Here is an 11,967-nt window from a genome sequence, read left to right as displayed (position 1 = left end):
CGGCCGGGCTGCCAGTTTATGATTTGGTTCCGTATCGTACACTGTAAAGTTTTCGCTGCTATTTGTAATGACAAAAATACGCCAATTTATTTTATTATTATGTTGGTTTTTTTAATTTAAATTATGTATTGTTCCGCATTACATTATTTTTTAGTTTCATATCCTAATTTACTTAAAATTAATAGTAGTATGAATTCAATATATGTCATTTCCACCTTTTCTGGTGAATGATCATTTGAATTGAAACTTGTTTAGTCCATTTGTTTGCTGCCAATTGAAATCAAATTAAGGCTATTTATTGTAGGGCAATTTGGAACATATCTATTCAAGAATGGTTGTAGGTTATAACTCTTCTGCCATCTGAACATCAAGCAAAAATGTTTTTACGCATTTCGAGAATGGAAAATGGTTTGAGTCGATGTTATTCGACGCGCGACGAAGGCAAACATGGTTAAACACCAAAAACGCGAACGTAATCGACAAACATGGTACTACTCACATTCCAAGTAGGATACCACTTGTCTCTTGCTTTCCAAAAGGTAAACATGGCTTTTACTCCTAAATCTTGCCATGGTTTCCCGCTAAATTGATGGAAATCATAATGACCTCCCACACCTACTCCAAGACCAAGATAGAAATCCTTATCGAACGGAGCCATCCGAGATCCGCTCAATTGCCACAGATTTGCAATTTGAGGCTTTCTAGACTGAATGGTTCGGTATAACCCTTCTCCAGGATCAATGGCACAGTACACCTCATCATCCACTTCCATCCATACCCCTTCTGGAGTCCACTTCAGCCCATAAACGTGGTAATCAGAACTCCATTGGACATTTTTGTTCAAAGTGCACATTTTAGAGCAGCGCAAAGGTTCACTGTCGCTCACAAGAAGTCCACCGGATAGTTGATTCCTGAACTGCGGTCCACCAGGTACAAATGCAATGCGCATTAATCCGGAAGCATAACTGTCTTGGCCGTAAAAGTTCGTGGCAGGGATGATATATAGCTCTGTAAACGATTACAATACTCTTAATAAGAATGCTCTTGATATTGTTTTGGTAGTTTCTGGGAAGTGCACTTACGTGGAAAAATCCAACTACCCTGCGGTAATTTTGCCCGAATCAACACCTTTCCAAATGTAAATTTAAAGCTGGTTATAGTTGTAATCTGGGCTGTTAGTACCGGCGGAATCATGTCAAAATCAATCTTCGTGTCTCGGATACAGTCCCGCGAACTGCTATGGCCCGTGCACTCTTCGCCAAACCTAAACTGCTGAGTCGTCGCACCTGGTCCAAATTTTTCCTCGAACAGAGTGGGGCGGATAGCTAATAGACCATTTTGTATCATTATATTTTCCGGGAAATCAGCATAAACCACAAATTCATTGTCAGGGTCAGATGCAAAACGGTTCTCAATGCGCCACTTGCGTAAATCTATCGAACGACCATTAAAATTATCCTCAAACAACAGTTTACCAGCACACACTTTTCGTCCATTTACTGTGGTGTGTGCTTTAGCGCAATGTTCAGCTGAATTTCCCTCGTAATCATCAGTTTGAGTAGCGGTTGACCTCACGTCTTTAGTTCGTCGTTCATTTGCGGTGAGCACATATGGATATAGCTCGGACGTAGCAGAGCGCGACACGATACCGGAAGCGGATGTGGGTGAAGGTGTAGCGGCCGGACGCAGCTCTTCCACGGTAAACGCTCCGGAATTCGTACGGTAGGTCTGTCCGTTACGAACAATCACTGTACGATAAAATATGGTATCACCTGGTACGAGTTTTGCTTCGCGATCGATGAAAAGATATCGGCCGTTTTTTATTTTAATTATTGTCTGAGCCCATCGTCCAACATCGTAGTACTGTACAAATTGTTCATTAAGTTTCCCGTGAAATGTAAACGAACTAATCCCTGGATCAGCGTTAATCCACACAATCAATCCCTTCGGATCAAACACTTCAAATCGGGGCTTTGGCGGCTGATAGCGACTACTTTTACGAGGATCACCATATGAAAAGGGAAACACAAAAAGTAAAATAAAGAGTGTCAGAAAACGATTCATTCTGCTTGTAGATGTAGCTGTTCACTAATCTTACACAAACCCTCACACCTAGGCTAACCCGCATACCTTTTCCAGTAGATGGGATTTCCGTTACTTCGAAGGGCGTTTGAAACGAATCGTGGGAATTCGCCATTCATACAGTATAATGGATGAGCGATTTAGATCGAAGCGCAACACGATACCTCTGACCCTAGTGCAACTGCGTCATCGGTACACGTCACAACATTAAAATGCCAACGAATCTTATGTAGTATAGCATAAATGTATTTTAGTCTGTAATAAACATGGTTTCCGCTTCAATAGAATAAACAATAGAATTATTCCTCTTCATTAGCTTGGTGTTAGGACGTTATAGAAGGTTTACTACATCGACTTGATTATATTACGTAACCAGATGATAGCTAAGTCCTTGATACAGAGGGAAATGACCAGATGGGGATTGATTCGCGTCAAACCTTCGAAGGAATCGGCACGTGTACCATTAGGCCTTTTGGTTTCCCCATGGTTATATTAATCTTTTTGTTTTATGTCTCCGGCTGTGGATCAACAGGTTTATCGGTGCAAATATTTTGTGAATCTACCACGAGTTCCTGTTTGCTTTTCTTCTCACGTTCGAACAGTACGACCAATTCCGTGTGTGGAGTATGTGGAAATAAATCAACAGCCATTGCTTTTTTCGCCACGAATGGTTCCCCGCGAAGTTGCTTGGAGCAGGGACGCATTAAGTCAACCCAATTTTTAATAGCGCTTTGGGGAGAGCACGACACGTACACCAGCTTATCGAGTCCCCGGGCATTTCTCAATTGTGTAATAGAGCGAATGTCTGAAAGAAGAGAAGTAAAGAATCAAACTGAACCGTTCTAACAACTTTTTTAGCATTACTTACGAAGTCCAGCTCTTGGCGGATCGACGATCGCTATCAAAGATTCGTGCTGATCCGGCATAATGTTAGCATGCCTTATCAACGACATGATTAAATCATCGGAATTTCCAGCAAAAAAACTACAATTCGCTATACCGTTCTTTTGGGCATTGTGTTTCGCATCTTCAATGGCTTGTTCCACGATATCGACACCAAGAACTTGTTTGCAATGGCGGGCAAAGCAGAGCCCAATCGTCCCTGTGCCACAGCAAATATCGAGAATGCTTGTACTTTTGCTTGGAGCAGCAACATCGATTGCACACTGATAAAGCACCTCGGCCGCAGGAGTGTTGATTTGAAAGAACGCCGCAGGACTGATACGAAATGTGAGACCTAAAATTGTGTCCTCGATGTGTGTGTCCCCATACAAATGTTCTATAGGATTTGTGTACTGTCCTTGCTGCCGTTTTTGAATCACTTCGAAGTGTATCGAACTGATGCCCGCTTGTTTGCCCGGTTCCGATGTTAAGCACTCGACAATTGAAGACTTCATGGTTTGCTTCTCTTCCTCTGACAATGACTGTAGATGCACACCAACCACTACCATTACCTGGCCGGTAGCGTGCGACATACGCACGGTCAGTTGCCGAAAGTGGCCCTGATACGTCTCGGCACTATACACATCGAATGGAGAGCTTTGAACAAACTGTTCAAAGAGTACGACTGTTTGTTTCATGCATTCTGGTATGTGCTTAAGGTGCGCTATCGATTCAACTTCTAGAAATCCATTCGAGTAGCTGCCTACTCGAAAGCCCACACGTTTCACACCTAAAGCATCCTTTCCGATAGAAAACTCACACTTATTGCGATAACCGTCTTGCATTGGGGACGGGCGAATCGGTTCAAACGCGCAAGGAAGGCCGCCGTGTAAAAGACGCTGTTTTTCTACAAAAGTTCGTAGCGTTGGAATGGAGGACCAGAGCTCTTTACCAAACTTTTGCAACACATTTTCCATCTCCGATTGTTTCTGCTTCAATTGTTCATCATACGGGAGGTATGCAAGCGACGTTGCTGATGCTTCCACCGTGCGTCGCTTTATATTTAAAGGTTCTCCTTCCGCAGTCGATGCTTCCTTGCGCCTACGGATCAGTGGATCGGGAGCAGGCTTAGCTTCAAAGGCAGACAGCGATTTTCCTTTCCATTTGTACCCATCAAGCGCTTTGATGGCTGCTTCACGATCTTCCTGATTGCGAAAGCAAATGAATATGAAAGGGCTACCAGGTTTCATAATTTTTATCTTATTCGTAGAAAGCTTCATCTTCACGTTTAACAGCTTCTTGAGCTCCTGCAAATAATATAATTGACATAACTAAGGAAGCTTCAGGGCTTAACATGAAATGATTCCATTTTACTTACACCAATTCCGTAATACTTGGGAAGGCCTCGAAGTTCGATTTTGAACAACTCGGAGGTGAAGCCGGTGGCATCCAGATACGCGTACTCTTCTCCTTTCATTTCACTTTTATCGTCATGCTTATTAGGCACCTCTTCTTTTGGAGATTCCTCAGCGATAGCGGCATCATGTTCTACTTCCATATTTTGCGCCGTTGTAAGTTTCGTATGTTTCTTGCCAATAAAAGTTTAGCAAGGAATGCAGCCGGCTCACAAATCGCAAAGCACGTGTTTTGTAAACAAAGTGAGCTGACACAATCAATTGTGACACATTCAATAACCTTGGATTTTGAGCCGCAGTGCCACTGCGATGACGTTTGCGATAGAATTCCAGTTCAGTGGATTGTGCGTTGCGATTGTGTGCGTGCAGCCATCCGTCGGTTTGTGGCCACGTCAGAGGATAAAAAAATATACAATTGTTCGTTTTTTCGTGAATTCAAGTGATCCAGTGAGCGTAAGTACGATTTTTATTGGATTTTTCGCCATTTCTCCGTTCGACCCCAACGTGCCTCAGATTCTGTCGCTGACCGTATTGACAAACGGTTCCCACCTGTACCCCAGCACCCAGCGTCCCACGTATACCACAGATTCCAGCAACACTTCCATGGCGACAGTGGCTTAAAGCGCTTCCGTTCTCCTTCGAGCTTCCATTGATCAACTTTTCGTCTGCCGGTTCGGTCGATCCGACGCTCGAGACAGTGGTGCCCCGCAGTTCGGTTATATGCGAGGCTAACGGTACTTTAACTTTTGTCCTTTCATTGTCGCCAACGTGCGTGCAGTTTTCCTGTGTTCCCTGTCCCTTGAATCAACGAAAGGTGCATTTTCCAGTTTTCCTACCCCATCGAGTAAAAATGAGATTGCTGTCGGCATTCGGGCTGGTGCTTGCATTCGCCACCGTGGCGCTTGCAGCGGAAGAGGTCAAGACGGAAGATGGAGTGCTGGTACTGACTAAGGACAATTTCGATTCGGTCATCGCCGACAACGAATTTGTGCTCGTGGAATTCTGTAAGTACCTGTAGATTTATTTTTCCTTTTTTGCGGGGTAGGGAGGGAGGGGGGATCGGAGTTTCAATATGGGATCCTGTCTGATGTCAGTGCGAAGCCGTTTACTAGATTGTTTAGCAGTACAAACGATATGTAGTCGGGTAGTTTTTATATTTTTCGATTATAAATCGTTATTACATCGCATTGATTGCAAAAGTTCCACTCTCTGGCCGATTATTCCTGAAGTGGATTGAACAGAGCAAAAATCAGTGCAAAAATCGGACAGGCAGCAACTGACCTCAATTGTACAGTTTATTATAAGGAATGCAGTTTAAGTTGTTCGAATTGGGATTTAAAGGATTGCAAGTATTTCCTTCCATTAAGGCAAACTTATACTACTTATGTTATGGAAATGCATAAATGCAGCATAATTTTTTAGCATAATTACGCCAACAATTGCGTGCGGTTTTACCCGGCCAATAAACGCAATGTCAGTCAGTTTAGCCACATTTCTCCAAGGGCTATGTTTCGGTATGTTCCTAAACGCTACATTCTGCCTGTTGGAGTATGTTATCTGTGGTTCTTGAAGGAGTTGCTCTCTCTCTTTCGGACAATCAGTTCTCAACGATAACGAAACAAAGAAAGGAACAGTCCATGTAGGAGCATGAACGCGCCTGCTCGTCTGTTAGTGGAACCGAGACGGCCAGTGGTCATGTCTCGTTGAAAGATTTGTATACGTGGAAGTTTCTTGTTTCCCTCGTTTCACCCGTTGATCGCGGAAATGCCTAGCAAGCAGCAACTCACTATGCTGGGATTGGTGGGCAAAATTGATGATTTCAACCGGTTTCTTAAGTAGCCGGCCGGCAACTAAATGAATTTGTATGCGTACTTTCAAACTAGCTGCTTCAAACTACTAGTAGAAGATATGCGCTGGTCGGACATAGCTGTTCATGGCTTCAAAATCTTTAAGAAACTAAACATTATTATGGACGTCGTTCGGTTAAGTCCATACGGTTTTGTGATGTATTTTTCAACTATATACGAATAATGTTACTAGTTCACAATAAAGGTTTGAGTATTTTCATACTCAAATACATGTGACAAACGTGCTATATATACGTACATGTGATTTTCTTACTTTCCTCCTACACTTGGTTTATCCAAACGTTGGCGAAGAATTTCATCATTGACCTTTACGATTACGTGTACGTTAAGCGGGATCATCGTCTTGCGAATCCGCTTACGTGTTCCGATTATTTAAAAAGTCGATTGCAGCAGGCCACGTCGATAATACGCTTTCCCGTTCTCTTATCAGGTACATATCAAACCGCTCCAATTTGTGTATTAGGTTCCCGTACAAGCTTGGCACATTTTGTGCAGTCTACTTCTGTGCAAACACAGTGCGATGCTAAGAGGACTGAAAGACACGTAAAAAACAAAAAGATGATACAGATTTTTCTCTGTGTTTACACAAATGTTTGTGTTTCCATGTGTGTGTTGCTGCTTTGCCAGAGTATTTTTTCACCTTGTTTATCTTACGAATCACAAGAGAAGTGTTTGGGGTGTGTTCCCTAGGAAGAGCACCAACGTGGCCGAAAGCAAAACATACAAGTGACATACAAAGCATGTATTCTTCAGTCTTGTTTTTTTTTGCTGTGGCAAACCTAGTAGGAACAGTAGGTCCAAGGTGTAAATTTCGAACAGTCTCCTTAAAGCCCGCCCCTTGCACAGCAATACCATATATAGTTTCTTATCAAATGTCTCAATGTGTAATGTTGCGGAGCAATTGGGCTGCGGTGTAGCTTCGTAGCTCTCATATCAGTTACAAGTATCTAAACAATACGATAAATTCGCTCGTTCTTTGTGAATTTCCGCCACACAAAAAGCTATTTTTTCGGCTGTAAAATTGATACGAGTAATTAGCAAGCCGGACGTGATATTGCCGTACGTGTATACACATTAGTAGTTTCTTGAACACATATTTTCCATAACGTCCATTAGGAAAATTGACAAAATAAGGTAGAGAATACATGCACCATCGGGAGCTACGAAGACTAAGGTGCGTCAGTAAACCGGTTTTTCTAATAAGCTGCTCAGCAGCCGTGACGTGTCGATTGGTGAGGCAACACTGTAGAAACCAACACATATTCTCCATGAATGTTGTACGCGTCAGTGGCTAGGGTCTATCCCGCATCGCCACGCCGCTTTCGCATCTTATAGTGTTTTCTTCATCGAATGTGTACGTGTGTTTGTATCGAGATGAAACTCGCAGCCTTTTTACAGTTACTTGCCTATACACGACGAAAACGCTGTCGTTTATGTGTCCGGTCATCGACCCCTATACGGTACCGGTTACGTGGAAACTGTTTCAAAAAGTACAAGAAATATGATTTAAAAGAGTCAACTGACCTCTAGTCAGTAACAGCCGATTATAGATGGACCTTCTAGATTCGATCAGCGCATTTTTCAGTTCAAGTTCAGGGTCATGTTGAATGTTTTCTTTGGCCTTTTGTGGCTCCAATATATGCTGTTTTCGTCGGCTGCTTTTGTTGCTAACACTATATGTATCATGCACTTTTTTTAAGTAATGTTGTATAATATACGATAATATGGAAATCCATAATGTTTTACTCGATTTAATAATTATTCAAAACCTCTCAAAATGAAGCAAAAATGTCCTATCTACTATTCTAGGGTCTTTTGTTCACTTATTCTGTTGCCTTGATGTCAAAGTAAAAATGAATGTACTTAACATACAGATGTAAAAATATGCTCTGTTCTATAGTTGGTAATGCACAGATATCAAACCAATAAGACATGTATAGGAAAGCACAGCAACCATCTGTGGATTGAAACCTTTGTTATCTTCATTACACACTGCCAATGATTGTAATTGACTATGCATGAAAAGACATATAATCTTGTTCAGAGTGAAAGGGGAAAGAGCAAGGGGGATCGGTGGTTTCGCTAAAATATAATTTACCATACAGATTATACTCATCAATTTGATGATAATGTGAACCGCTTGTCTTCAGAACTATGAATAAATTACACGGATAATTGTACTCACAATTTGTATTGTATTATTTGCATTTTATTGCTGATACCAATAATATAAACGTAAACATATTTTACAGACGCTCCATGGTGCGGACATTGCAAGGCTCTGGCTCCCGAATACGCTAAAGCTGCCAAGGTGCTCGCGGACAAGGAATCAAACATCAAACTTGCCAAAGTGGACGCCACGGTTGAGCCGGAACTTGCTGAGAAGTATGGAATTCGTGGATACCCCACTCTGAAATTTTTCCGCAGTGGATCCCAGGTCGATTATACTGGTGGACGCGAACAAGACACGATTGTATCGTGGCTGGAGAAGAAGACTGGCCCGGCCGCGAAGGAGCTCGAAACTGTTGAGGCAGCTGAAGAATTCCTGAAGGAAAATAATGTAGCTGTGGTTGGTTTCTTCAAGGATCGTGATTCAAAGGAAGCCAAGGCATTCATGTCCACGGCGGTCGCTGTTGACGACTATCCGTTCGGTGTGACCAGCAGTGAGGAAGTGTACGCCAAGTACGAAGCCAAGTGTGGCTCTGTGATCCTGTTTAAACATTTCGACGAAGGAAAGGCTGTATTTGAAGGAGAAGCTACTGAGGAGGCTCTGAAGAAGTTTGTCACCGCTCAGGCCCTGCCTTTGATTGTTGACTTTAGCCATGAAACGGCCCAAAAGATCTTCGGTGGAGAAATCAAGAGCCACCTTCTGTTCTTCATCTCGAAGGAGGCTGGACACCTCAAGGAATTCGTCGAACCGGCCAAGGAAGTTGCAAAGAAGTTCCGTGAACAAATCTTGTTCGTTACTATCGATGCCGATCAGGAGGACCATACCCGCATCCTAGAATTCTTCGGCATGAAGAAAGACGAAGTCCCTTCGCTCCGCATCATTCGCTTGGAGGAAGACATGGCCAAGTACAAGCCCGAAACGAATGACCTATCAGCAGACAAGATTCTTGAGTTTGTGCAGTCGTTCTTGGATGGCAAGGTGAAGCAGCACCTGCTGTCACAGGACTTGCCCGAAGATTGGGACAAAGAGCCAGTGAAGGTGCTTGTTGCCACCAAATTTGATGAGGTTGCGTTCGATAAAACCAAGGACGTGTTGGTAGAATTCTACGCTCCGTGGTGCGGCCACTGCAAACAGCTGGTGCCGATCTATGACAAGCTCGGAGAGAAATACAAGGACAGTGACAGTGTAGTCATTGCTAAGATTGACGCAACTGCAAACGAGTTGGAGCATACTAAGATTTCTTCCTTCCCAACTATTTACCTGTACCGAAAGGGCGACAACGAGAAGGTGGAGTTTAAGGGCGAGCGTACGCTGGAGGGTTTCGTTAAATTCCTGGAAGGCGAAAAGGATGAGGTACGTTTGGACTGCAAGTGCTTTATGCTACCGGCATGTAACACTAATGTAACCGAATTTTTCTTTTCACCAAACAGCAACCAGAAGAAGAGGAAAAGGAAGATAAACCGACAAAGGACGAGCTATAAGCGTGAGAAGAGCGGGCTTTTAAACAACACGATCGTCAACAGTGTCTGCCCTAGATCGTTAAATCTGCGGGGAAGGAAAAGCAACAAAGTGAATTAATACCATAACAAACTACAAAAATATTCTAAGTCCAAATCACCATCAAAACAATACAGTAATGTTTCAGTTTCATAGGTTTTCAAGCGTTATCGACTAGAAACATCATGTAACGAACGCCCGTGAAGCCTAAAAAAATCATAAGTGAAGCAACATAAAAATTCAAAAGAATAGAAGAGATAGCTTATGCATAATAGTAATATAAAACATCGCAAAGAGACTGTAATATACTATATTTTATGAAGGAAACTGTAATATGTTAGATGAAGCGATATAGATAAATTACACAAAACGTCTGAACATCTGATAGGCCCGCTATTCAAGATCTCTACATTTTTGCAATAGTTATGTTTGCATTCATTCGTTTTCGCGACCTTCCCTACTATCGCTCTTTCTTCCTTAGTTAATTTGAAAGCTTAACAAAATAAGAGGTAAGCTCCACAAGAGTAATTAACACTGAAGCGCTGCCGAAAAAATCGAGCAAATTGGTTATCCATCAGTAGGGGAAGATCGGACTACTAGGACAGAAGCAACAAACACAGTATGATGGTGTATGAATTCCATGTTAAAACGAAAATTCCAAAACTATGGAGAAACAGGTAGTGACTAAACCAGACAAAAAATTGCATTTGATAAGATTCTTCGTTAAGAACATGCCGAGAAGAATGTTATATTAACATTAGGATATACATCTCCGTCGATTTTCTACGATGGACGAAAGGCAGAAGAATTCTTCCTTCACACAACAAAGATACAGAGTCCACATACACACACATTCACAGACACAAACACCAACGACAAACCATGTAATAACACTCGAGGCATTAAAATGAAAACTTAACAAAACTGAAAAATTAGCGGATTTTTTGCAGCTTTTTGCGAAGTTTGTTTTTATATTCAGAAAGAACGGCGTCATTTTCTCGGTTTGGCTCGGTTGCACCCAACGATTTTCCTAGCTTTACCCGGCGCTCTAGCATCAATCGAACACGACATCGAACATGAAAAAGGTATGGGATTTGACATGTTTGTCTTGTTTGTTTGTTTGTTTGTGTCTGACAGTGCACCTCCATATGATTATATGGGTTTGTTCGTGTCGGATGTCGTGTTCGATTGCTGCTAGAGCGTCGCCTTATGTAGCATGGGCTTTTTTATTATAGTTATAGATTCGATTCGATGAACTCATACCGGTGTTGGAGTTGAAACTGAACCCATACCGATCCTAGAATAGATCATAATGCCATATCGGTCTTGGAACGGATGATGATGAACCCATACCGCTGCTGGAGTTGAAGTTGGAGCCATACCGGTTCTGGAAAAAAAACATGAAATCATATCGGTCCTGGAACCGATACTGAACCCATACCGGTCCTGGAACCGATACTGAATCCATACCGAGCCTGGAACTGATATGGATATACCAATCCAGAAATAGCCCCCGAATTTATTCCGTTCCTGGAACTGTACCTGTTGTGGACAGATGTGCCGACCACTGAATTCGCCATGGTAGCTAGGCACGGCAGGCAGAATGTGCATAAAGGCCGATCGAGCAGGAGCTCTCGGTAGGGGCGCTCGGTTCAGCTGGTGCGGTCTAGTATTTTAACGTGTATTGATTACTTACTTACTTATCCGGCACTACAACCGCTTTGCGGTCTTGGCCTGCCTCAGGAGTGTCCGAAACCGCTCACGGTCTCGCGCCTTCGTCTGCCAGTCCGTTATCCCGGCCTTAATGGCGGACGCCTCCACGCCATCTTGCCACCTCAATTTGGGCCTACCACGCCTCCTCTGTCCTTGTGGACGGCCTAAAAAGACTTTACGGGCTGGGTCGTCCGTTTCCATGCGTATAACAATGCCAGCCCACCGGAGCCTGGCGAGCTTTATACGCTGTACGACAGTGAGGTCGCCGTACATCTCGTATAGCTCGTCATTATAGCGGCTCCTCCATTGTCCTTCCACACATACGGGGCCAAGTATCCTT

General features: G+C 43.0%; 3 protein-coding genes across 5 annotated transcripts; 1 reads left to right on the top strand and 2 right to left on the bottom strand.

Annotated features, from left to right (window-relative positions):
• Positions 1-111: 111 nt before the first annotated feature.
• LOC121598783 (beta-1,3-glucan-binding protein 2-like) lies at positions 112-2,216 on the bottom strand. 2 transcript variants are annotated; one of them, XM_041926064.1, is made up of 3 exons: positions 2,131-2,216; positions 1,083-1,990; positions 112-1,008 (listed from the first exon to the last, which is right to left on the bottom strand). In XM_041926064.1, exons 1-3 carry the CDS (start codon positions 2,199-2,201, stop codon positions 452-454), a joined length of 1,536 nt encoding a protein of 511 aa, XP_041781998.1. In that variant the 5' UTR covers positions 2,202-2,216; the 3' UTR covers positions 112-451. The 2 variants fall into 2 exon arrangements, with proteins under 2 accessions (XP_041781998.1, XP_041781997.1); XM_041926063.1 differs by having other exon boundaries at positions 1,083-1,993; positions 2,131-2,214.
• A 91-nt stretch (positions 2,217-2,307) lies between these two features.
• On the bottom strand, positions 2,308-4,693 carry LOC121598781 (tRNA (uracil-5-)-methyltransferase homolog A). Of its 2 annotated transcripts, none has more exons than XM_041926060.1 (3): positions 4,343-4,693; positions 2,951-4,271; positions 2,308-2,887 (listed from the first exon to the last, which is right to left on the bottom strand). In XM_041926060.1, the coding sequence occupies exons 1-3, from the start codon at positions 4,520-4,522 to the stop codon at positions 2,589-2,591; spliced, it is 1,800 nt and encodes a 599-aa protein (XP_041781994.1). In that variant the 5' UTR covers positions 4,523-4,693; the 3' UTR covers positions 2,308-2,588. The 2 variants fall into 2 exon arrangements, with proteins under 2 accessions (XP_041781994.1, XP_041781995.1); XM_041926061.1 differs by having other exon boundaries at positions 2,951-4,169.
• A 50-nt stretch (positions 4,694-4,743) lies between these two features.
• Positions 4,744-10,846, top strand: LOC121598782 (protein disulfide-isomerase). Its single transcript, XM_041926062.1, has 4 exons — positions 4,744-4,832; positions 5,158-5,383; positions 8,500-9,770; positions 9,848-10,846. Exons 2-4 carry the CDS (start codon positions 5,230-5,232, stop codon positions 9,896-9,898), a joined length of 1,476 nt encoding a protein of 491 aa, XP_041781996.1. The 5' UTR covers positions 4,744-4,832; positions 5,158-5,229; the 3' UTR covers positions 9,899-10,846.
• The last annotated feature ends 1,121 nt before the right edge of the window (positions 10,847-11,967 follow it).

This window comes from Anopheles merus, chromosome 3L (genome assembly GCF_017562075.2).
Source record: "Anopheles merus strain MAF chromosome 3L, AmerM5.1, whole genome shotgun sequence".
In the NCBI taxonomy this organism is placed as follows: Eukaryota; Metazoa; Arthropoda; class Insecta; order Diptera; family Culicidae; genus Anopheles; species Anopheles merus.
The sequence above is the reverse complement of the archived record's forward strand: the minus strand, read 5'-3'. Positions and strand labels throughout refer to the sequence as shown.

Coding starts and splice junctions, on each gene's coding strand:
- LOC121598783 (XM_041926063.1), bottom strand. CDS start 2,201: ATGAATGGCGAATTCCCACGATTCGTTTCAAACGCCCTTCGAAGTAAC. Junction 1,994..2,130: donor AATCCCATCTACTGGAAAAG/GTATGCGGGTTA, acceptor TCCTCGTAAAAG/TAGTCGCTATCAGCCGCCAA. Junction 1,009..1,082: donor GGGTAGTTGGATTTTTCCAC/GTAAGTGCACTT, acceptor AATCGTTTACAG/AGCTATATATCATCCCTGCC.
- LOC121598781 (XM_041926060.1), bottom strand. CDS start 4,522: ATGGAAGTAGAACATGATGCCGCTATCGCTGAGGAATCTCCAAAAGAA. Junction 4,272..4,342: donor CCAAGTATTACGGAATTGGT/GTAAGTAAAATG, acceptor TATTATTTGCAG/GAGCTCAAGAAGCTGTTAAA. Junction 2,888..2,950: donor TCCGCCAAGAGCTGGACTTC/GTAAGTAATGCT, acceptor CTCTTCTTTCAG/ACATTCGCTCTATTACACAA.
- LOC121598782 (XM_041926062.1), top strand. CDS start 5,230: ATGAGATTGCTGTCGGCATTCGGGCTGGTGCTTGCATTCGCCACCGTG. Junction 5,384..8,499: donor ATTTGTGCTCGTGGAATTCT/GTAAGTACCTGT, acceptor CATATTTTACAG/ACGCTCCATGGTGCGGACAT. Junction 9,771..9,847: donor TGGAAGGCGAAAAGGATGAG/GTACGTTTGGAC, acceptor TTCACCAAACAG/CAACCAGAAGAAGAGGAAAA.